This window comes from Neomonachus schauinslandi, chromosome 11 (genome assembly GCF_002201575.2).
Source record: "Neomonachus schauinslandi chromosome 11, ASM220157v2, whole genome shotgun sequence".
In the NCBI taxonomy this organism is placed as follows: domain Eukaryota; kingdom Metazoa; phylum Chordata; class Mammalia; order Carnivora; family Phocidae; genus Neomonachus; species Neomonachus schauinslandi.
This window is the reverse complement of record NC_058413.1, coordinates 3217245-3241059: the sequence shown is the minus strand read 5'-3', so window position 1 is coordinate 3241059 and position 23815 is coordinate 3217245. Positions and strand designations below refer to the sequence as shown.

The 23815-nt window shown below is 58.1% G+C and overlaps 1 protein-coding gene across 1 annotated transcript in view; it reads right to left on the bottom strand.

Annotated features, from left to right (window-relative positions):
• Positions 1-310: 310 nt before the first annotated feature.
• The window catches only part of SHANK2 (SH3 and multiple ankyrin repeat domains 2), a 144970-nt gene continuing 121465 nt past the window's right edge, over positions 311-23815 (bottom strand). Inside the window, 6 exon segments of the mRNA XM_044919205.1 lie at positions 311-4412; positions 13955-16275; positions 16277-16365; positions 17753-17773; positions 18628-18739; positions 19877-20007. Of these exon segments, the coding sequence (XP_044775140.1) occupies positions 3842-4412; positions 13955-16275; positions 16277-16365; positions 17753-17773; positions 18628-18739; positions 19877-20007 (3245 nt within the window). The 3' untranslated portion in view covers positions 311-3841.

Below are 23815 nucleotides of genomic sequence, written 5' to 3'. Positions count from 1 at the left end.
AGCAGCCCAGTTCTGCCACCCCACGGCCTGGCGGGAAGAAGATGAGCAGGTGGGGGCGTGGGGGGCCCCCCTCGGCGCCACCCCCACTTCCGTCCCAAACCAAAGGAAGGACAGGCCTCAGCTGGACTCTTACAGTAGAGCTCACAGACGTGCACGCCGAAACGCACACGGCTCTGAAGTCGCGCGTGTCTCTGCCCTGTGAAGGGTGGGAGCCCAGGCAGGTGAACTCCGCGAAGGGAGGGCGCTTACTCTCTGAAGAAACGCGGTACCTGGTCAACCTCATGGAGGTACGGTGGTGATCGTGTTCGAAGAGCCTACGTTAGACTGCACGTCGGCAGCTCCTGGTTCACCCAGACGGCTTTCACCGTGTGCAATCAGAGCCTTGCAGCCTTAGTGCAATCGCATATTTATTTCTCTTACAGGGATTTTGGTTGCCATACAAGAGATTGAAGGATCGGGAGGAAGTGCAAATTACAGGAGCTTGTTTTTTTGTTTTGTTTTGTTTTTTTTCAAAATAAAGTTTTAAAAGGAATAAAAGCACAAAAGTAACAGCAACACAGATAATGCGAACACAAGTTACACAAACCATAGTGTGAAACATATTAGTTTCTAAAAAAAAAAAAAAATTCGTTAATGGGAAAAAAAAAATCAATATTTGTGGCCCACACACACAAAGTCATTGCCAGATCACCTGGGTAATGCTTGCTTGTTCAGTAACTCAGGAAAAAAAAAAATCACCATTTTACTAACTAAAGTACCACAAATAATCCACTTTGTGATATGTAAAGTTCAGCAAATCAACAGTCACATTGAGTCATTTTATATTATATGAATTAACTTAAAATGTGCACAGACACCCTGGAGAAGGTGTCTTGGCAGGTATACATAATTTACATCTTGAGAGATTTTGGTTTTGTATACACAATGTTACAGAGACTAGGCATGTAAATGCAATTTATTTAAATTACAGTAGATAACAAAAGTTGATCTTAAAACCTGGAGTAGTATTAACATGATCTTTATATGAGCAGTTTGACTTGGGTCCCACCATTGAGGAGGTCGTGGAATAGGGCCTGGTCCTAATGTGTCCAAGGGGGGCGGGGAGGGAGAACAGTGGGCGGCGATCTCAGTGAGGAACTATTGCTTTCTGTAGCAACACCATCGAATAGGGCTAGAGATGGGTTCATCTTGGCAACATGGGTTACTCTGTTGGTCAGTGCAGGTTCTGCGGGGTCCTGTGACTTTTCTAGAATAAGACAAGGCAAAAATAAGTGACTGCCCAGCTTTTTTTTTCTGTCTTGCACTCTGCTTGCTTCTGGTTAGTTGCCCGTGGCTTGGCGTCTCTCTAAGAAAGGGAGTGGCAGCCAAAGTCCAGTGAACCTAAAGCCACCAGATGGCAACTTAGCAGCGCCTTCCCTTCCTGTCCTCTCTTGTTCTGGCGTGTCGCCTGGCACTGAGCGTGGAGGTAATGCTGAACAGTAGACAGAGGAGGGAAGAACCAGGGTGAGCGGTGCACTGACTGAATTTTGCTCTATCACCAAATGGAAGACAAATAATGGCCCAACCACCACCTTTTCGTTTTCTGAACACTCGTAGGTGGCCTCAGCGGGCCACCCATGGCATCCCCAGCACACCCCACGACCAAGAGATGGAAGGTGCGCGGGACAGAAGCGCCTTCGTGTTCAAATGATTTCACGTTGGATCGGGGCATTCAAATACAGGTTGCCCTGCAGAAGGGTTTGGAACAGAGAAAGGTCCAAAACTCAGTTTCCAATTCAGGGGCATGTGGCTGGAAAAACTGTGTATGTGCGTATGTGTGTGCGCGTGCGCGTGTGTGGTGCATGTTTGTTTTTGGAGAAACTGCTGCATTGTGAATTGTAACCACTTTTGAAGAAATAATTGTCCTTCGATGACGAAGTTCTAGCAAAGATAGAAAATATAACACAGCTCTGCTGGTTCAGATGCATCCAAATAAGGTTGATTTAAAAAGGTCATACTTTTATAATTCCACAGAAATAGTGTTATTAAATCACAAAAGTTTTTTTTTTTCTTTAACTTTCTAGCACTGAAGTGGCACAAAGGCTGCCTAGTAGACCAGCCACTTTTTTTTCTTAAAATATTGTGCTTATAAACTATCTGTACAACTATTTAAACTTGCAGTAAAGAAAGAAATTTTAAATTGCTAAATTTTATGTGTTCATTCTAGAGCTGTTCCAGACCTAATCAGACACTTGATTGTGAGCATAAAGAAAAGAAAGGAAAAAAAAAAATCATGTTTTTATAATTAGAGATGGGCTAGGCTAGTTCTGAAATCATAATAAAAGCCAAAACCTGCTGTTCAAGTTTCTTCCAAGTGTGGGAGAATGTGCTGGAGGCCTGGCTGGATGTCCGGTGGCTCCCCGTGCAGGTGGCAACCTCCCTTGGAAACCGGAGGTATTGTTACAGGGGAGGGGACTCCAGGGAGGAGAGCGGGCATGGCTCAGGAAAGCCTCACGAGAGGGGCCTGGCGCAGCCCGGGAAACCTCCCTGGCTTTCCTTCCTTCGTTTGTCTGCCTGCACCCTCAGCCTGTAGCCCACCGTGTGTTCTCAGCCTGGGGTCCGGTCTAGACGCCGTACCCACTGGGTGCTCAAGAAGCCTGTTGCAAGACAAACTGAGGGGCTGTGTGGACAGTCGGAGACAGAGGGAGAGAGCCCCCAAGGACCATCTTCCCTGGCCTCAGAGAGCAGAGAGGCTGTCTCGGCAGAGATGCTCACCCTGGGCCGGGCTTGGACCTGACGTCATGGCGCCCCACCCGGCTCCAGGGAAGATGCCGTCTCCCCCACCGCAGCACGCACCCACCGTTCACCTCGTGTCCCACCCTCGTGTTAAAGTGGATGCTCACCTGCTCTGATTTTGCAGGATGCAACACACTTTCAGTTTAAAAAAAATTTGCGAAAGGCAGAGAATCCCCTTCTCACCGTCCTGGAGACACTCCTGGCAGATGACTGACCGCTCTTCCCCTGGAGGGGACTTGGGACCCAGGCAGCCGCACACTGGCTGCTTCCCATGGCCAGGTCTCCCCTCCTCCTTGGAATCGTGACTTTGTGCTTTGACTAACTCCGTGTGACATCTGTTTGGCCACCTTGGAATTATGCTAATAGATTTACAGAAATAAAGAAAGCTAAGCAAAGCCGGGCACGATCCCATTCAGACTCCCCACCATGACCAAAAACTTCATGGCCAAAGAACCACAGATGCACATTGCAGGAGGAGATGGGGTAAAGAATCCAGAGGAAAAAAAGATTCTCTACCTTTCGGGCCTAAGAAGGGGCACCGGACAGACAGGTCTGGGGTGTCTTACCGCAAGCAAAGTAGAGGAAAGAAAGGAGCAAGTGAGCTTTGAGTGCCCTCCCGGAGGCCACAGACTGAGGCGGGCCTGGGTGGTGAGAGCTGCCCGGAAAGCAGAGGAGGGAGGTCTCAGGAGGTATCTAGAGGACACTGGTGTCTGCCTGCAAGAGCAAGGGTCCCGTGCTAAATCGACGGGGGCGTCCCTGGGACCGGGCAAAGTGAGGTCATCTGCATGCTGGGAGGCAAGCTGTGCCTCTTTCCGTGGTGGCAGAACTCCCTCCCCGTGTCCCCTGCTGCACAGAAAGAGCCCGTGAAGCCCACGTGGAGAGTGGGGGCGTTTCAAGGCCTTCGCTCAGCCACACCTGGACACACTCGGCATTTCTTTGGGTACCAGGAGACAAACCCATGGAATGGGGTTGGTGCTCACAGACTGTGCTTGGCCGCCCAAATATTTCAGTAGAAGCCCATCTCTACTTATAACAAGAAGTTTGTAAAGGTAAAGAGCAGCCACCCTTATCTGTCCAGCAGCTGTTTCAAAGCCCTTTCTATGTTCATCCGGTGCCCGACCCGAGTCACCCCAAGATCTATTAGATCTTCCTTCTGAAGGTTTGGTAGGTGACTGCCATCAATCTCATTGTCCATGAAGGTCTCTTTATGCTCACCCAAGTTTAGACTTTCCAGCCAATCCGCCACGTCTGGTTTAGTCCACAGGTGCACAGGCTTAGTCGTAAAAGGCTTATTTGAGATTGGCTGTTGCAGTATCGAGGGGGATGGTGACCTGCTGCGTCCCGCTGGGTTCAAGCCAAACAGGTCCCCGGACGGGGGCTGGCTTGGAAGGCTAAAGACCTCTGAGAGAGTGGGAGAAGGAGTGGCAGCAGCGGCGGAGAGGGGGGCAGGCAGGATCTCTTTACTCAGCTCTGTTGGTGACACCACAGGGCTCGGGGCACGTCTTGTTCCTGAGGTCCTACTCTCAAAGTCTGCAGGCCGGCTCTGCAGAGTGATGGGCTGCGAGGTCCCCGGGCGAACCGTGAAGGTCACCGTCGTGCTCCGTGTACCTGAGACGGTGCTCATGACCTCTGGACTTCTGAAACAGCAACAGAGACAAATATCACAAGCCGCATCACGACGTGGGTCAGCGGGATGCAGACCGCCAAGGTCAGGGGCATGGCTGGGGGGGAGACACTATAGGCGCAGCCTCCCTGGCAGTGAGCAGACGACTTGCCATGCCAGGACCGGGGCAGGGCAGAAGGGGGCAGGAGGCAGAGTTCTGAGAAGAAGCCACAGCACACCAAGGCGGCCCACTCACCTGGCCCCTCGAGGGGGCGGCTGCCGGGTGGGGGCGCCTGCACCGCGTGAGCAGGGAGGGCCAGCCCGGGGCGGCCAGGGAGGCACATGAGGACGGGACCTGCACAAGGTCCTGCTCCCTGGGTGAGACGTGTCTGGTGATGTCACAAGTACACCACCAGTATGAGCAAAGGACAGCTTTTGCCTCCGTTCTGGCACGTAGAAGGAAGAGCACCCTTGGGGAGAGACCCTCCCTCTTAACTGCCTGTCAGGCTTTGGGCTTTTCGGCTTGAAAGGACAAGTGCAGGGAAGGGTCCCTTGCAGGCTGGTCCTGTTGCAGTGAGTGGGAAGCCCCACACCGACTTGGGGGCACTCAGGGTTTGAAGAAACCATCCACGGACCCTGAGAACAAGGAGTAATTTGCCAGAGTGCAGTCCGTACTGACCCGGAGGGCTAAACCCAGAACTGCTGCGACTTTGGGTCCAGTGTCGGCGGGGCCATTTGATTGCGGAATGGAGTGGGCGCGCTAATGTTTTCTCTCCCCATATGAAGGCAGTGTGGGAAGCTCAGTGTTGGTAGGTAACGATCCTCACCAAAAAGCAGAAATCTGAAAGGAACCCCCTTCTCCCAAGTGGCCAGGAGAGTCCTTGGGAGTCCCCCATGTCCTTCCTGCTCTGGCCAGGCAGGTGAAGCCCGAGGGGTTGGAGTGGGGTACACTCACGCCTCTGAGGCTCGGCCTTTACTGGCCTCAAGGAGACGCTGGATGACCTGAGGGGAGGAGACTGCATCTCAGTGCCAGGGAAGTCTCTGGTCTTTGTGCTCACCTGCGCAGGGCCCCCTCCCTGGGTCTGGCCAAAGCCCACGGGAGGCTTTCCAGCCACATACAGAGAACAGCCACGCCTCTGGGCTCTGGTTCATGCTCTTCTCTGCTGTCCCCAAACGGAAGGCATTATCCACGCTACCAGCCCAACAAAGCCACAGCCAACAGGGGAGGTGGCAAGAGTAGGTGTGTATTTCTTATCTTCTGGGCTCATTCATGTGAATGTGGACCGACCACCCACCCCCTTCCAAAGGGTCCCTCCTACTGTGGGTTCCTCCTCAGGATTTGGACTTGAGGTGTATGAAGCCTGGCTCCACCTAACACCAGCGTAGGCACGTTTTAGCCTGTGAGTCTCCATGTCTTCATACGTGAAATGGGCTCCTCTCCCTCCCAAGTGGGGAGAGTCGGGGTAGGGTGTGTTCGGGAGTGTGTGAGGAGCCGCACAGGTGTTGCCGTGGCGGGTGATGAAAATGGACGACAGGGATGGGGGGGCCTCTGTACACGAAGGGGTGAGCTGGGCACGAGGCCCAGTCAGCCCGTCCTCTCCCTAGCTTTTCTTTGCTGCGGTGTTTTCTCTGCCACTGGTGTGTGGATACAAGCACCCCATGTCAGCTACCTGGGTGTCTCCAAGCTTGTGACACTTCTGCGCCAGATGGCAGTCTCGGCTGCTTCAAGGCCGGGATGTGGAAGCAGCAGGTGTAGAGGGGCCTGGGCGGACTCGCACTTCGATCCTGACACAAGCACTCCCAGGGGCAGGTGGATGCGACTGGGCCAGGGACAGCCACCCCCAGAGTGTCCCCATGCAGCTTCCTGGAGGGCCGGGTGCCCCGGGTGGGATCTGGTACAGACAGGAGACCTCCGTCAAGAACCTCCGGGGCCGTGGGTGCTGGTTACTGGTTATACTGGCCGGTAAAGGCAGCCCATCCACCACTGCCAGGCTCAGTTACTCCAAATCCAGAAGTAGGAGCCCCGATGGTGCGAGCTGTAGGGACGGGGAGCCAGCACCTCTGGGGCCGAGATCAGGTTCTTGAGAGAGGGGTGGAGCAGCAAGGGTTTAAGGAGAAAGCTGCATGTTCTGCTGCTCGAGTAGGATCGGAAGACCCACTCCACTTCCGGCTTGGGCCGAAGCGCGCGCTGGCAGGGGGTGCTGTGGAGTGTCCTTCAAGGCGGCCCATGCCCTCCCTGTGCCTGCTCCACGGCGCTGGGGCACCTCTGTTTTGGGAAGACTCATTGGTTCTGCTTTGATACAACAATTAAGCTAAGGTGGTTGAGTAGGCGCAAAGCCGCTCCATCCAGAGGTGATCTGAGTTGTTCATTAGGGCCTAGAACCTTTGGGGAAGAGACGACGTTTTTGTAAAGTGGGTAAATGTACAAGAGCACCTTTGCTCAGGTGTTGCTTTGTCGTAACAGTCCTGATGTGCTTTTTCTAGAGGTGACACTGCATGGTGACAGTGTCCATGTCCCTGACTCTGGTTGGACCCACCAGGGCAGCACAGTCAGGGAGGGGCCCCCCAAGCCCGGGCCACACTGAACAGCGGGCACCTCCAAGCCAGAGGGTGGCTGTCCGACCGTTTCTAGGTAGCTGGGATGGGGTTTTGTTTTGTTTTGTTTTTTTAAAGGAAAGCCTTGCAGGCAGCTGTGTTTGTTGTTGGAAACAAAGAGCAGGCTCTCCAAACACACGGGTGGGTGGGTGGGTGGGGGCGGGGGGAACAGCACACACCAGAAATCAAGGCAGTTTTGTGAGTGGCACTTACTTCTGTTCAGCATGACCCTCTTCTGTGAACACCCATCACGAGAGCACATGAAAATGACAGAATGGAATGGCTTGAGACAACACTGCAAAATTAATTAAAATTAAAAAAGAAGCTTTTTTTCGATGGATGAAATGAAAGCGGGGGTACAGATGTCAGCTGAGAATCTCCGGAGGCTGGTTCCTTTTTGGCCGGGGAGGCGGGCAGAGTGGGCAGTCCGCCTCGCTGGCCAGGACAGAAGATGAATACGGGCCTCACTTTCATGTTTAGAATGGGAAACTCACGACCCTGCCTTCTTTGGCTTGGGATAATGTGAACATAAAGAAGAAAATTATCCAGGGAAAACCTGGTGAGAAAGCGAGGACCACAGCATCGGAATGACATGAGCCTCTGCCTGAAGTCCTCAGAGGACCAGCTCGTTGCTAAGACCCTGACGAGGGCTCCCAAGCCGTGTGTCCTTTGTCTTCTGCAGCTTGGCAAGCCTAAATCGACATTCCTGGTGGGGGAAGGCGCCCCGCGGGTACCTGTGCTTTGCTTCAAGCCTCCAACGTGAGCCGAGAGCCTGGCAACTGATAGTGGGGGGATGCCGGATCCGGCCACGAGCTTGGGGCCGGCGGAAAGTCGCCATGGAAAAGAGTAACTAACCAGAGAGCCTGAGAAGCAGAGCAAAGGCCCTCCCCGGGCTGGCCCATCCTGCCCTCCTTCTCAGTAGTTTGATTACTCTCGGTTCATCACGCTGACATTATTCACTGGATCCTCCTGGCTGCAGAGATCGGTATGTTGCTAAGCAACCACTGGGTTCCCGGGTGGAACACGCAGGAATCTGTCGCCCTGATTTAGAACACAGACACGTGCACACGCACACACCCTCTCTTGGATCAGCTCTAGGCTGCCTTTTTAAATCAAATCCATATGGAAACCGAATTAAAACAAGAATTGAGAGGTGACACTCTCAGAGACGCATCGTTATTTCATTAGTCAGAACCAGTTAACTGGGGTGGGGGAAGGCAGATTCAGGTGGCTTTTTCAGTGTGTTTACAGATTCCATCTGGCTTTTGAACAGCCACTGAATGTGGGCCAGAGGCTGCTCGGTGACGCCGGCGAGGTGTATCTGTTGTCCCGCACGCGAGCTGGGGCAGCGGCTCTGAACCCGTTTGGCACCAGACTGTCCCAGTGTGACCGGTCCCACCTCTGCGTTTCAGTTACCAGGGCCTTCTTGTGAGGAACCCGTCTCGTGTGGACACGGCCCTTATTGCCAAAGTGCTCTTCTGAAGTGGCCCTGGGACGGGGGGGGTGGGGAGGGCAACCGAGTCATTCCCACACCTGCCTGAGGCCCGAGCATTCCGTGTGTCTCCCTGGCTCCAAGCCTGGGGCGTGTCGGTGCCTCTGACACCTAGACCTCACGGCCACCACGAGCCCTGAGCACCACCAGGGGCCTCGGCCCACAGTCGGTGTGCGGTGTCCTTGTTGCCTGAACGGTGGGTGGATACTGGTTAGCTTGTGGCCCGACTGGGAGTGTGGGTGGGCGCCTTGGGTCCGCCAGGAGCCGGGGGTCCTCCTGCCAGAACGTTCGCATCCAAGCAGGTCAAAAAGGCACCCTGTTTTCAGGGAGCAGCATTCACCCCCTGACGTGCTCCTGCCGACCGATCCTAACATCCAGACGGGAAAGTGAGAACCTAAGAACCACACCTGTGATCATGGGGAAAGGCTGTAACCGGACTGGAATAACCTTCCTCGAATACGGTCTACAAGAAAACACACCAAGAGCAAATTTCATGATCCCCTGTGCATAGTGCTCACCCAATTACCTACCCTTCCATTCACTGACATCTCCTTCCTGTTTCAGTTGGTGGCTGTGAAACGGTAAAACCCCTGTGACCCGTGACGGTGTCGAGGTTAAGGGAATGCCGTTCGGCAGCTTCTGTTGAGTCGGCTTTGAAGTCTATGCTCTGGGACCAGCTGGGCGGAGATAATTTTTTAACAACCCAGACTGATTTATTTTAAAGCCAGGCGGCTCTCAGGAGAATACTGCAGAGCCCAGGAGGCGCTGGAGGCACTGGCCAGCGAGGGCGGATCCAGGGGGCCAGCCGTGCGGGGCCTCGGGAGGATGGCTGTCCTCCTCCGAGCCCATTTGTGCCCCCGGGAGGTGGAGGCCAGGCCAAGAAGAGCGGGGTGACCTAGAGGGGCCTTAGGATCCAGCTGATGCCATGCCCTCTGGACGGAAGCTGAAGGGGGACCCCCACAAGCGTACGTCCACTGTTTGCTCCCCCCGGCGCACACAGGGTGAAAACAAGACTGACTCCGCGGCCGTGGACTTGCTGGATACAGCAGCGCATCTGTCTTGCTCCGGAAGGGATGTCTGCGTTGCCTGGGCTGCCAAAGCGCGGAACTCAGGCAAACGGAGCTGCTGTTCTGGGATCCTGAGGCCCTTGGCCTTCGAATCTGCCCCTTGGTCTGCAGAGCACAGGCCCCCTGGCCTTGCACACGGACCCCGCCGCAGCCAGCGAAGGGCACCTGTTCCACCACGAGAGCTGCTGCCCTGGACGGCTGCCAGTAACCGTGACACGGAGGTCTGGTCACGCGAAGCCTGGGGCGGCCGCCCTCTTGCGGGACGCACACAGTCTCGCTCTCCCTCCCCACCCCAAGGCCTGCCAGCCCTCCCTTGGCACAGAAAGCATTTTCTGGCCTCCGGGCTTTGTGCACGTTGTGCCTGTGCCTGGGATGCTCCACTCCTGATTTTCTGCACGTCTGGCTTCTTCTTTTATCTCTGGTCATTCAGAGGTCACTTCCTTAAGGACTGTCACCTCCTTCCTGCCCATGTTGACTTGGACTTGTGAACATGTCCCTGTTCCTTTGTAGCACTTGGTGCGCTTTGGGTTTGTTCATTATTACTTGTCCATTTTCCCCTTGAGAGTACAGCTCCCCAACGGAGGAGACACCTGGGATGTGTTCCAGTTTGGGGATGAATCCCGGGGCTCAGCACAGCTCCTGGCACAGGAGAGGTCATCGACAACTCTGCGTCTGCTTCCCAGCTTCCAAGGGCCCAGGACTCTGCGGGTGTGTATCCCTCCTGCTACTCTCCACCCTCAGGCCTGGCCCTGGGCTCCTACAAAACAGCAGCTCAGGCACTCCCAGCCAGTGGACTCAGGAGGCCCTGGGCCGGGCTGGGCTTCCAGGCTCAAGGATGGAGTGTCCCATCAGCTTCCCATCTGTGCCCTGGAGCGTGTGGGGGGCCCACTGGGCCACGTGACTTCAAGCAAAACACCACTTGCTCCACAATGGGGAGAAAACCACTCCTGCAGAGCCCTCCAACGCCACAAAATCCTCAGGGGTCGTCTGTCACCAAAGGGGATAGGACATCCTTGCAGCCGTGGACAGTGCCTTCACCGCGCTGTCCTAAGGGCAGTGCGGCTGGCCGTCTGCCTGACCCTGAGCTTCCCGGGAAGGGCTGGGGCTCCGCAGACTCCTCACAGATGCCCTCAAGCCACAGCTTGCTTTGCTGTGACTCAGGCTGACACTCTCTTCAAAGATGAGGTCACTTCTTGGAAAAACCAGGCTTTCCCCAGAGCTGCCTGGCGGCTCCTTCCTTAGTGGGGTGTGTTCAGACAGGGCCGAGGAGGCACCACCAACGTTGGTACTCAGGAAAGCTACTTGATCATGTTCTCGCCCCTGTATTTGTAATCAAGACATCTCCAGATCCCGAGTCTTCTCTGGTTTTGGGGAACAGACCGGAGCTGCGTGGCTCAGGTCAAATTTCATGTCCTCAGGTGAGCGAGGGTCTCGTCCCACCCTGGGCTCTAGCGAGTGAAGAGTCTCACCTCAGTCGCTAAGAAGCACCCAAGGGGGCAGGTAACCCCAAAGGGGTGAGGTCCAAAACTTGAGCTCTCTTGGGCGATTGAAACAGTTTCTGTGGAGAGAGGATTTATGCATGTGTCGCTTTTCATTCTCCCTAGAGAACGCCTTTGCTTCTCCCCAGGAGGATGCCCTGCGTTCAGGTCCACGCCTCACGCTGCCCAGGGCCACTCCCAGCCCGAGCTCCGGGATGCATTTAAAAGTAGTGGGGAGCCACCCTGGCAGGTGATCTCCAAACGGGCAAATACCCGGGCTTGTCAACCGAGGCAAGACCCAGCAAAGGAGAGGCTTGCCCCCGGGGCAGATGCGCGTGCGAGGGGGCAGACCAGCCCCACCTAGGGTTGCTGCTCAGCAGCTGTCACCCACCTCACCCTTCTCAGCAGCCTCATGGCCACAGCTGACATCCGCTTCGGGCTTTGCCCGGTGAGGCTGTGAAATCAGCAAAGCCACAGTAGCTGGTCGAGTGCCCAGTGTGGCGCCTGAAAGCGATGACTTTTCTCTTTGTCCCTGGGGCTCAGGGCCGTCGGATGCCCAGGCCAACTCAGTGCCACCCTTGGCCGAGAGCCGAGAATAGGACGCCACCTCTGGGTGCTCAGCAGTGCCAGAGGCTGCCTGGTGACTGGCCTGGCCTACCGTCAGCCACCGGGTCACCAAAGAGAAGGGCTCCGGCATGCAGCTGGGCTCACGTGAGCCGCAAAGGCCTGGGGACGGCCCGCCCTTGGCGATCTCAGCCCTGCAGACAGCTTGGGCAGTCGCCCCTTCCTCCCGGGCTGATCCCTGGCTCCTGCAACAGCTCGGGAGTGGAACCCTGAGATGCTCCCTGGGTCGGAAGTCGGGTCTCGGCCTTCTCAGCGGGGTACTCCTGGCCGCATGTCCACCTCTCTGACCTTCAGTCCAGTCATCTGCACACGGGAAATAATGGCAGGCCCTGCGTCAGCGGTGCCCGTGGGGCGTGGTGCCCAGCGTTTGGGGAGGCCTCGAGAGATGTTGGCTGATGTTCTCATTGTAAGTGAACTCGGTTATAAATAACAGAACAGACCGGAGGTGGCTGTTCTTGGCATCTGAGCATCGCTTGGAGGTGGTCCTGCAGCTGCTCTCGAGAAATCCAACAGGATTCTGCCAGGTGACGTCCGCTCTGAGGCCCCTCCCACCGAGGGAAATGCAGGCGGGGAAGCCCTCGGGACACATGCAGCTCGACACCCACTCTCCCCTGCGCCCCCAGGAGCTCACCCAGTTGGGAAGGGAGTGGAGGTGGCGGGCAATCCAGAGGCCCCTGGATTGGGGTGGGAGGGCTCGGGGTAGCAGGGCTTAGGCGTGAGCAGCTCTTGAGTCATCCCTTCAGACTCTACCGAGCTCAGACAGTGGCAACGAGGGGAAGCACCAGGCCAGGCCCTCAGCCTGAGTCCTGGCTCAGTCTCCTGCTGCGCACAGTGCCCAGCCACTCAGCGCTCCGCTTCCCACATCTGGAGAAGGGGTACAATGGGTACCCGCTCCCCTGCACTCACGGGCCAGTGTTCTGTAAAATGTGAAGCACTGGAGAGAAAGCATCTCCCTTCTTGTGCTTTCACGTGACGTAGCAGCAAAGAACTGTATTCTCACATACAGGGAAAGGGCAAAACTGGCTAGTTTTAAGATTTTCCTTTCAGACTTTCGAGTATGTAATATTTGCAGGTATGTAGGTGCAGACGTCCCCCAGAAATGGGGACTTTTTGCAGACTTTGTTTTCAACTGGAGCTATTTTCTGAATGTCACAGTTAGTGGATGGAGTGTCGTCCCGCTTCTCTCTACCAAGGCTGGCCTGTCATTATTTCTCTGAGTGTACTGGGAGCCATCCGAGCAATTTATTTACATCCACACTGAAGGGTAACTGGGAAAACTGGCTCTCGGCCCGCCTCTGTAGGTCCAACCACAGGGGGTGTCGCTGGTTAACGGGCTGAGACGTTTGAGTCAAACGCCTGTCCGGAGGGAGCACGAAGAAAGACTCGTTAGTCAAAGCGACGAGATCTGGGAGCAGACAGCAGTGTGGGAGGCCAAGGAACAGCCGCGCGGGACAGTGAACGGAGCTGCGTCACGGGGAAGAACGCCCAGCACGGTGAGGGTCCGGGGGAGCAAACCGCTCTGGTGACAGTCGCCCCAAAGCTCTAGGTGGAGCGCGAGAGGCCTGCCATAGAGCATGGCATGCCTCGCCAGAGCCTTGTGGCTCCGGTTAGAAGTGAGCCCTCATATTCTACCTCCAGCCGCAACGGCAGCACTTGACGCTGCTGAAACCGTGAATGGTCACCCCCGGGAGACGTGGATGCCCTCTTCCGTGATGCCTGCCTGCTGGGCTGGGCTGGGCTGGCGGGGGCGGTGGGGGGGCCGTTACCCTCTGAGCTCACTAGTGAAGCCACAACCTGGCACCTTCCCCAGCTCTCCAACCCGTCAGTGACCGGAGGAAGCAAGAAGGATCCATGCACACTTAATCACACGCGCACGCACGCCACCAACCCACTCGCTCTCCTTTGGCATGGCTACTCCCTGCAACCAGCTGGGCAGAGCTCAGTTTTGGCTTCTGTGAGGCTCCAGGATGACCTTACAGGGGGTCCTGGCAAAGGTTTGGAGGACATGGAACGACTGGGACCAGAGCACGTCTGTGGAAGCTGCAGTGGGGCTGGCCTTGTGCGGCTGCGTTTCCCTACAGGTCTTCACCTGGGGAGTGCCGCCTCCTGCCAGGATGGCTGCAGCGTGTGCACTCTGCCGGAGTCCAGGAGGGTGGGCTGGGCGCTGTGCAACAGGTGCGGCCAGCACAAAGGCGTTACGGAGTCCCCCTTCATGTCCGCTCTGGCTGCTTCCCGAGGGCCTTTCCTGGTCGGCCCCGACTGGACGAGGCAGGAAAGCCGGCACGGGGCAGTCTGCGTCTAAGCCACCTGCGGGACTTACCTTGGAGCGAGGCCGGCAGGCTTGGTTCCTGTGGGCGAATCCAATCCTTCCCCCGGCTTTGCCGATTTCTCTCGGTTCATTTGCTGCAGGATTGAGTTCAACTCACTGATCACATTTGCCTTCGGCCCTGAGCGAATTGGGCTTCTGACCTCAGAGACGTCCCCCCACAACTTGGAGGTCCTTGGCGGTGTCACCTTCGTGGCCCCAGGCTGGGCGCTGCCCGGCGGCGGCGGGGGGGCCGGGGGAGGGATGACGAAGCTGTCCACGTCCTCCTCCACTAGCGCGTCCTGATAAAGTGCATTGCTTTTGGGAATTATGGGCTTCACTTTTGGCTTCGGAGGTACTGGGGGCTTGTCCACCGTAAATGCTTGCCCATCTGCATAGACTGTGCAGGTGTCCACGCTCTCCCCGCCTTCAGAAGACAGGGTGGACATGCTGGACACTGTGGAGATGGTGCTGGTCGTCTCGAGATGGTGGTCGCTGCTGCTCCGGCTGTCCACCTCCTCGATCCCAGAGTCCGTGACTGCGTCAAAGTTCTCGGGGGGCGGCAGGAATGAGGCAGGCAGGCAGTTGGAAAGGCCAGCCGGCTTCTTGCTGTCTGCACAGTTGGCTGGTTGGCTGGGGTTCAACGAAGGGGACTGGGAGGCGTCCTGTTTCTTCTGCTTGACCAGGTCCGTGAGAGCGGGGACAGAAGCGATGCGGTCATCGGGGATATCAAAACTATTTGCAAATTCCAGGGGGGGAGGCAATGGCTCTGTAAAAATAAAATCCTCATCCAGATCCACGGATGCCAGAGGGGGAGGAGGGATGCGGAATGGCAAAATCACCGCCTCTTCCACGGAGCCCGCCGCCACAACGGTCCTGCCAGGCACGGTGGCGGCGGGCTCGGGGCTGGCGGAGATCTGTAAAGCACCTTCGGTTTCAGGAGTGCCTTCTGGCACCTCGGGCAGCGAGTGGTCTGGCTGGGCCTCCACATCAGCTCTCTCTTCCTCTTCCTGCAGCCGGTGGTCGGTGGTGGCTGCATCCACGGTATGGACCATCAGCAGGCCGGCCGATCTCTGCTGGGACGTGTCCACGATGTTGATGAGCATGTGCTTCTTGTCCTCGCCCTTCTGGTCCTTGCCCAGCTCCGTCTCGTACTTGTTCTCGGTCTCCTGCCGCCTCAGGGGCCCCCGCGTGTTCTGCCTGGTGACCGGGGGGAAGCCTGCTTCCACACTGGGCCGCATTTTGGTATCGATGTAGAGAGGCTTGTGGAGGTCGGCCTTGGGGGCTTCCCCCTTGGGGCCCTGTTGGGACTCTTTCATGGCTCGGTCCCTTGCAGACAGCGCCAGGGCCAGCGGGGAGCTGGGGTCCAGCAGCCTGCCCGTGAGCGGGTGGACGTAATTCTCAGGGCCAGCCACGCTGCTGCTCTTGGGGGGCACGGCGGGGCTGCTCTCGGGGCCCTTGGCTTTGGGTGTGGAATTCAGCGGCCTGCCGGCCTCCCCCTGAGCTGTGGCCTCACCGCCACCCACCAGGTGGTTCTCGGGCTCCCTGGGCGGTGCCCCCGGCATGGGCAGCGACAGCGGCTCGGCGCCATCCTCCTCGCCGAAGCCAACCTCTTCGGGGAAGTTGGAGGAGCGCGCCCGGGGGGCGGGCGGCCCCAGACCCACGTCCTCGTCCCCCAGGTCTGTGGAGAGGAAGGCCGGGGAGTTCCTCCTGGCTTCCAGGCGCTTCTCCCGGTCGCGGACGGCCCCAGCAATGGCGGCGGCGAAGGGGCTGCTGACGGTCAGGCTGTCATCGGGCCGCAGCTGGCCCGGCTGCTCGGGGGCCTGCGGGTCGATCTCCGTGCTGCTGCCCTGACTGCTCTTCCCGCTGCTGCTGGTGGAGGGCTCCTTCACGATGATGGTTGGGATGGGGATGGAGCACGTCTTCTCGGGGCTGTCCTCCACATTGGACTGCTTCACCAGCATGCCCTTCCGCCGGGCGGGCTTGGCGGGGACGTACACGGCTTTGCTCGCAATCCTCCCCACCTCCGAGTACGGGTTTTCCGGCATCTGGCCTCTCTTGTTGCGGAAGTTGGCCTGGGCGGCGGCGCTGCGGCTGTAGAGGTCCTCAGAGTCCAGGGAGTAGCGGTCCAGCTCCCGCCGGTAGTACATCCCCTTGTCCCTCATCACCGTGGCCACCGTGTCCGAGCGAGCCGCGGGGGGCACCTTGGCAGCGGAGTTCTGATTGAACGCCGGCTTGATGGTCCCGTAGACTCTCGGCGTTGGGGACTTGGGGCAGTTGTAGGTGGTGGGGGAGGGGGGCGGGGGGGGGGGGGGCACGGACTGTGGTGGGGGGGGGGATGTCCTCGGAGGTGTCCGGCATGGACAGGCTTCTGGTGAACTTCAGCATCGGAGGGGCCAGAAATTGCCGCTCTTCCTCCGTTATTCCTGCAAGGAGAAGGCAGGCTTAAGTTTTAAACTGTGACACTGACGCCCCACCAAGCTCCTAGGTTTGTGACACGCTACATCTGCACACACACAACGAACCACGGTGCACACTTGTTCACAGAACACAGCACAAGCCACCACGACAGGAGCTTACGTGGCCCATCCGAGCCCCCCCAGGAAAAGACAGGAAACAGGGAAAGAAAAGAAAAAAAAGAGAAAGGTGCTGGGTTGCATCGAGTGCGTGCTGTTGAGATGTTCTGCATGCAGCGCGCACAGCAGCGGGTGGGAGGGCACGTGCGAGGCCAGGCAGGTGCCCGGGGCCACAAGCTGCGTGCGAGCACGTGGGTGCGCGTGAACACACACTGGGGCTGGGCCGGGTCGGCACACATCTGTCCGGTCAGGATCCGCCAGGGCCCTGGGGCTGTTTCTGGCACCTGGGGGCGGATGCTGTCGTGCTGCCCATCAGAGGCCAGGCCCATGTGACGTGGGCGGGGCCGCTGCTGAGGGGCGTGAGAGCTGGCCTCGCCTGTGTGACAGGAGCCGGGTCGCCAGGGGACTGGCGGCTTGAGGTGTTGGCGCTCCCTCAGGAGAACGGCTGTGAGGCAGAGAAGGCCCTTCTGGATCTCCAGCACGCCCGTGAGGGGATGGGGCCCAGACTGCTCTTTAACACAAGACGCCAACCCCAGCCAGGAGCGGCTTCCGGAGCAAACCCTGGGCCACTGGCCTCGGGAGCCTCCCCGGGTCCTGAGACCCTCTGGGCTGGGCTGAGGGGCCAGGCGCTTTCTACCGTCGCCACTAACCTGGGTCAGCATTCGGCTGACTTGGCACAAAGTCAGGCCGTGCCCCAGGACCTGACCTAGCGAAGCAGCGCCTGTTGGGTGTGAATGTGCCGAGGGGCCTGGTTGTGGTGATGGTGGACGCCTGGCCTCGCTGGGCCTGGCTCCTCTGTGTGGGTTGACTGGGCAGGGCCTACAGACTCTCTCTCCGGTGGTCTGAGATATTGAAACATCAACAGAATGCACTCCAGCAGATGGGAAGCAGACACACAGGTGGGAGGGACTCGGGTCTCACGCTGGGGCATGCAGGGGCTCAAAGAGGTAACAGAATGAATTACTTCCAATCAAAAACAACTTCTAGGACAAACTACAATAATTTATTCCAGTGACAATTTCCATTCGATAAGGGTATTCCCAATTTAACGTACTCCTGTGGGAGGGTATTGTAGCATCACATGGACGGACTGCTAAAAGGCCTTCTTGACCGTTGGCTACCCGTGGGTTGCCTGCCAGCGATGCTCCCAAGGAGTCATAATTTAAGAATACACCTTACAGAGTAAGTGTAGGGGTTGCATTCAGATCACACATTCCAAACCACAAGGTCCACTAACCTGATAGAAAGATTCTGCTGTCTGACAGGAGGAAATCAATTGTTATTAACCAGGTATAGAGCCAGGGACCCAACCTGGCGTCTACGCTAGTCTGCGGTGGCCCCGCGTGCCTGGGAGGGCGGGTTTCAGGAGCCAGATGACACCTCCACCAGGGTCACTACCGTCTAGTCACTGCTGTGAGCCACCTTACACTGACCAAGGAGCCAGCCCCCCAAAGAGCAGTGTGCTTCCAGAAGTCATCCCGCAGTGTCCCCAAGGGCCAGCCTGGGATGGCTGGGTCCGCCGGTGTCCTTCACTGGCCCAGCTCCTCTGAGAATTTACGTGGTAAAGACAGTGCTGGAGTATCTCACAAAGGGGCTGCCTGGCAGGGTCACAGTCACCTCGCCTGGAAGCCGTCAGTAGGTGTCACCGGGACATTAACAAGGAGGTACGCAGCTTTCTACGACACACCGTACGTTGGTTTGTCCGAGTTCTAGAACCTGGCCCCACCACCCCCAGAAGTGTGTCCACCTAGCTTGCCCTGTGAAACGTGGCAGTTTCATTTCGGGCAATGAGGGGAACGTGGGGATCCCATTGAGCAGGGGACCCCCTCCACCTGCCCCTCTGATCCCCGCGGGGCAAGGGAGGGGGCTTCCTGGACCACCCCGGTCTGCCCTCGCCTCCCTCCCAACACGTGCCCCCTCACCCTGCTGGTGTCAGCACAGATAATGTGCTTGCAGGGCTGGATTTTGTTCCAGCAGGTAGAAGGGTTCCAGCCTGCTGGGGCATTCAGAGGCCCCCGGTGGGTGGGCCTGGGGGGCAGCTCTGCCTGGGTGCTCTGAGGGCTTCTCTGAGAGCCAGGGGCAACCTCTGTGGGTGTAGGCCATGCTTCTTACCTATTGATTTCTGCCTTCGCATCGTACCTCGGGGGAGGCCCAGAAACGGGCCTTTTGGGCTCCCGGGAACCGTGGGCGTCATCACGGCGATCCCCTGTCGTTCATACACAGACTGCAAACCAGAGAGCCTAGAGTGAGGTGGGCCCCGACCAGCCCTACCCCTGGCCGCCAGGCCCAGAGGGTGTCACAGCAGCCCTGGGCAGCAGGCACCTGTCATCCAGCTTCCCGTGCTGCTTCCAGCAGCAAGCTGTGTCCAGCCGAGGCTGACGGGATGCACCAGCTTCAGGAACCCAGAAGAGGCTCTCCCTGAACATTGCCCACTGGCTCCTGCCCTCTAAATGCCAATGTGCTCAGTGGAGCCGTGGTCTGGCCGACCAGCCCGAGAGAAGGGGCCAGGGCCACTGCTGTGTAGGGGAATGCACCCAGCGGCTGGTGGGGCAGGAGCCTCTGTCTTCCTCCACAGGCCAGGTGCTGGTGTGAGTGAGCCAGCTGCAGGTGGGCTGGCCCAGCAGGAACCTAGGCCCAGTAGGAACCTCCTTCACTTGGGAAGCAGATTCCCGTGCAGCCCCCACCCAACCTGCCACTTCCCTGTCTGTACGGGGCTGCCGGCTTGCCCCCCTACCCTGCGGCATCAGAGGGGGACTCCCGAGTCTGGGGGAAATGGGTGCAAGCTCTCGTGCATCTTGTGCTCAGGCTCCCAGAGGGTCTTCCTCCCCACCCCGTCTCCCCAGGGCTCAGGGCAGCTGCCTAGCTCTCTGGGACCCGAGGCTGGGCTGGAGGGTGTTAGGGCCTGGGAGGGGCGGGGCTTGAGATGCAGCCAGAGGCTGCAAACAAGGCGGGCAGTGAGGATGGTGGCCAGGGCCTGGGGGAGGGTGGGTCCCGCCGGGGAGGTTGCCCAGAGCTTATGGGAGCATCCCCCCGGGGGTTCTGGAGATGATGTGGTTCCCAGGGTGAGCATGTCCATTGTCATTGCTAGCAGTTGCCTCTGTTTTAATGTGTGTCACACAAAGCTATCCTATCCAGTGGGCAATGTTCACGGGGGAAACCAAGCGACTCAATGTGAGGTGGGTTCCAAGAAGGTACTAAGGAATCGTGACCGGGACACTCAGACCTGCCACCAGGCACAGACAGGGCGCAGGTGGCCGAGTCTGGGAGATGGTGAGGAGCACCCTGCCTGCACAGCCTGGAGCGCGTGAGCTGCCACTGCCCAGATGGCCCGCCCGCCATCCCCCAGGGCACAGCCACTCACGTTCATGTCCGAGACAGACGGGAAGCACCGGCTGGTGGGCCGCTGCTTGATGGTGGCCACCCTGGACTCCATGGCCACGTTATCAGCAGCGCGGGATGGCTTGGAGGCCGGGACTATCTCCTCGGGTTTATCTGCAGTGTGAACATGATGGTGGGAACAGGCGTCAGGGGTGAAACCCCTGAAACCACCAGGGGCCTGCCTCTGGTGAGGTGTCCTCCACACGTGCACAGCCATTTCCGGGCTCTGGCCTTGACCATGCAAGCGGGCGCACGGCACCACGGCGTGGAGCACGCATGCGTTGGTCTGCCACATGCACTCACACCGTCACACCCCGGAGGCGCACGCGGACAAGATGGGGGACAAGACCCTCAGTGACACAGCCTCGGCCCCCGCGACCCCAAACTCCCCGAAAGTCACACCTTCACTGGAGCCACTCGATTCGTGCTGACAGGACTTACTCTTCACTGTGTCAACTAAACCAATGTTGGGAATCTTTTTAAGAGCTCAGAGGCATGGCTCCTTTGTAACCAGATGCAGTTGCCGGGCTGCAAGGCCCAAGGCCCAGGGCTGGAGGCAGTGGGTGCAGCCAACTGGGCCATGCCGGCCAGCTTGGGGGGCCGCTTGAGGGTTCAGCTTGGGGGCCGGCTTGGGAGGCCGAGCCCGCACTGCCTGGGCAAGACCTGATTTCCCAACAGTACCACATTCTCATTTCTTTGTGAAAAAGAAAGTCAAGGGTTAGTTATGAGTGATTCTTACAAATTAAAAACTTAAGAAAATTTTAAACTAAAACATTAACTTTTTTGGGAAAACTTGAAAACTTCAGCACTTCCCAGAATTGCCTTGACGCCCTGGCTTTATCTGGAGGATGCCCGAGACCCTGCAGAGTAAGGATCCTCAGTGGGGTGTGCCCCACCTGCCCTTCCAGGAAGACTGTGGCCGGGTTAGCATGAAGCCAGTGTAAGGGGAGCCTGGTGGGAACAGCCCGTTTTGGAGCTGGGCACAGCACTCTCCTTGTTCCCCCAAGGCTATCCAGGCCACAAGCCCGAGGCCTCCTAGCATCCCCAACCCTTTCTGGGGTCTGGTGACTCCCCACAAAGTACATGCCGTCACAAAGACCCAGGCCCCGAGCCGTGAGGTCAGCACATGAGTGTTGGAGCAGAAAGGAGCTCTGGGCATCAAGTCCGTCCCATTGGGTGGGACAGCCACTTATAACAGGGACTTTCAAAGAGGAGCTAGCCCCCTGGAAAAGCCCCCCAGAGCCCCAACACTCTCAGAGCCCCAGACCAGGGAGGGAGGGTGTGGGTGGGGGGACCAGGGCCACCCCAGCCTCCCAGAGCACCTACAGGCAGGACTCTTGACATCTGCTGGTAGCTGCTCACAAAGCTCCTAACTCCAGAGCTGCATCCTGGGTCAAGGGTCGGCAAACTACAGCCCTGGGGTCAAATCCTGCCCGCCGTTCTTGATCTATGCAGACTGTTTATATTTTTAAGAGGCTATTAAAAGGAGGGAAGGAGAATGTGCTACAGAGAGCCTGTGGCCTGCAAAGCCTGAAACTCTCACTGTCTGGAAAATGCCTGTGCCTGGCCAGGACCCTGCCCCAGTTCACCTGCCACTGAGCCACGGGCACAGGATTCAGGCAGAGGAGCCTCAGGGAGGCTGTCCCCCGATACACGTGGACCCACGCCTGCCTCTCCCATGTGAAGGGAAGACCCGCTCTTTCCGTCTGTCCTGCCCTGCCCTGCTGTCAGGCTGGCCTGCCAAGGGCATCTCCTGCTCCTCGTGGGTGCTGGGGATGCTAGTAAGCGTCGGCCCCTTAAGGAGTTGGTCAGTGACACCTGCCTCTCTCGGTCACTGTGTCTTCCTCACGGCTCCCGGAGCTGTCCTTTCCTCCTCACCTGTGCTCAGGGCTGCAGAGGAGCCATCATCCCCAGCCCTCACAGCTGCTGCCCCTTCTTTCTCTCCTGTCCTCCCCTTTGCTGGGTCTCTGTCCCTGCTGCTGTGCTGTGCACACCCCACGATCCCAGAAAGCTGCTTCCTCCGGGAAGCCGTCCCCTCTCTGATCTGGGCCGGGATTCCTTCCATGGCTGGGGTCTAGCTCGCTTCTGTGCAGAGTCCCTGATGCTGCCCCGCCAGCCGGGCCACGCTCCCTTGACCATGGCTCAGGGGCCTCTTGCGGTGATGCTCTGGTGGCACCTGCCTAGCCGCCTCGGTCCTCGTGGCCGTGCCCGGAAGCTGCGGCCCTCGAGGCAGCTGTCGGTTTGCTTCTGCCCAGGTGCAGGGAGTCGGGTGTCCTCGGAGCTGGGAGCCCGTGTGTGGGTCCAGCCTTCGACGCAGCACACGCAGCTCGGGTCGCTCCCCCCGGGGGCCTCCGGGACGTGGAGCCCAACACATCCTGTGGGAGGCCCTGCAGGTGGAGTGAGCGCTGGCCGTGCCGCCGGCCGCGTCGCACAGGGAGCCCGGGGCGGGATGCTGTCCTGGGATGCAGAGCTAACCAGCAGCATCTTGGAGAGCCTCCTGTTTCTAACTGCTGCTTTGGTTTGAACCCCCTTCCCCCTGCATGCCGTGGGCCTGCCGCGCAGTATTGGAGTAGTGCCTGGGTTTTCATGCGCCCTGAATATGCAGGTGGCAGACTGTGATCATGAGCTTCTGGGCACGTGGCAGGCACCCTAAAAATATGCCTTGAATGCTGGGCATGCACAGGTGAGGCCAAGGTCCCGTGATAACAATGGTCCCTGGTGGAAGTTGTAAATGCCTCATTTCTCACCCTAATGAGAACCCGGAACAACCCGGATCTGAGACGCTGAAGGTCATGCAGATAAAAATCGGGGACCAGGTGGTGGGAGCTGGGGCTCCAGTTGGGGTCATCCAGCCTCTCCACCTCCACCTTGGGCCAGGGGTGCTGAGCCCCGGTGGGCAGTGGAGATCTAGGATTGTCATCAGAATTGCGGAGAAGTCCAGGCACTGTCCACACCACACTCACCCGAGACAAGAGGCCACCTTGGGTGGATAGCCTTGTCTTTGTTGGACACCTTGGTCCTCCTGCCTCCACCCAAATGTTCTTCGGAGCCAGAACAGCAGAGCATCTTGGCTTGTGGGAGGTAAGGCTGGGCGGTCCTGCTGCTGCTTCGGTGAGAGCCACTTAGCATGGTTTGTGTGATTTGCAGGGAGAGACGCTTCCCCAAGGGGCCTGGGTCCTCTCCTGGCTCCGGTCTCAGAGGGAGCCTGCCCGCCTGACTCAGGACCACTCAGGCCCCGTCTCTGAGGGCTTGTTTATCAGAACACGAGCCATGGCTGCGAGGCTCTAAGGATTATTGTTTTTATTTACAAAAGCCAGGGTTTGGGTTTCTATTCGGGGGCTCCAGATGAAAAGGATTAGTGAGTCCAGCCCCCTGCAGTCCTAAAATGAAATACTCTGTGGCTAAAAACAATCCTGCAGACACATCAGGAAACTGTCAAATCTTAAAAAACCAGCTAGTAGAGAGTTGATGAGGGGGCTCCAGAAGCAGCCCTGTATTTTAATTTTCTAAGCAAACTTGCGGTCTGTTTAGAGGACACGGGTGATGCTCACTGTCCATCAAGTGCAAGCTTCCTGGCGAGGGGACGAGCGCTCTCTAGGTGGGGGTGGTGGATTTGGCAGCACGGTGAGGTCGCCCGTGGGAACCAGAGCAGGGAGTCCCCGCCGCCCCGCCCAGGAGCACGCCCTTGGCTGCAGGCAGGCTTCAACACGCGTCATCCAGTGTGCCCCGAGGCCTCCTGCTGCAGAAACCCATGCCCCACCAGCCAGACCTTGGGGTGAGACCCTGGGCAGGAGTTCCTCCCCAAGACGAAAACACAATCACCACCAGCCGCAGGGGCTGGGAGCAACAGCTGTGGCCAGCTGGGCCCCCGCTGGCTCAGTCTCCCCAGGAGGCAGGGAGGTGTGGGGACAGCCGCTCCGAG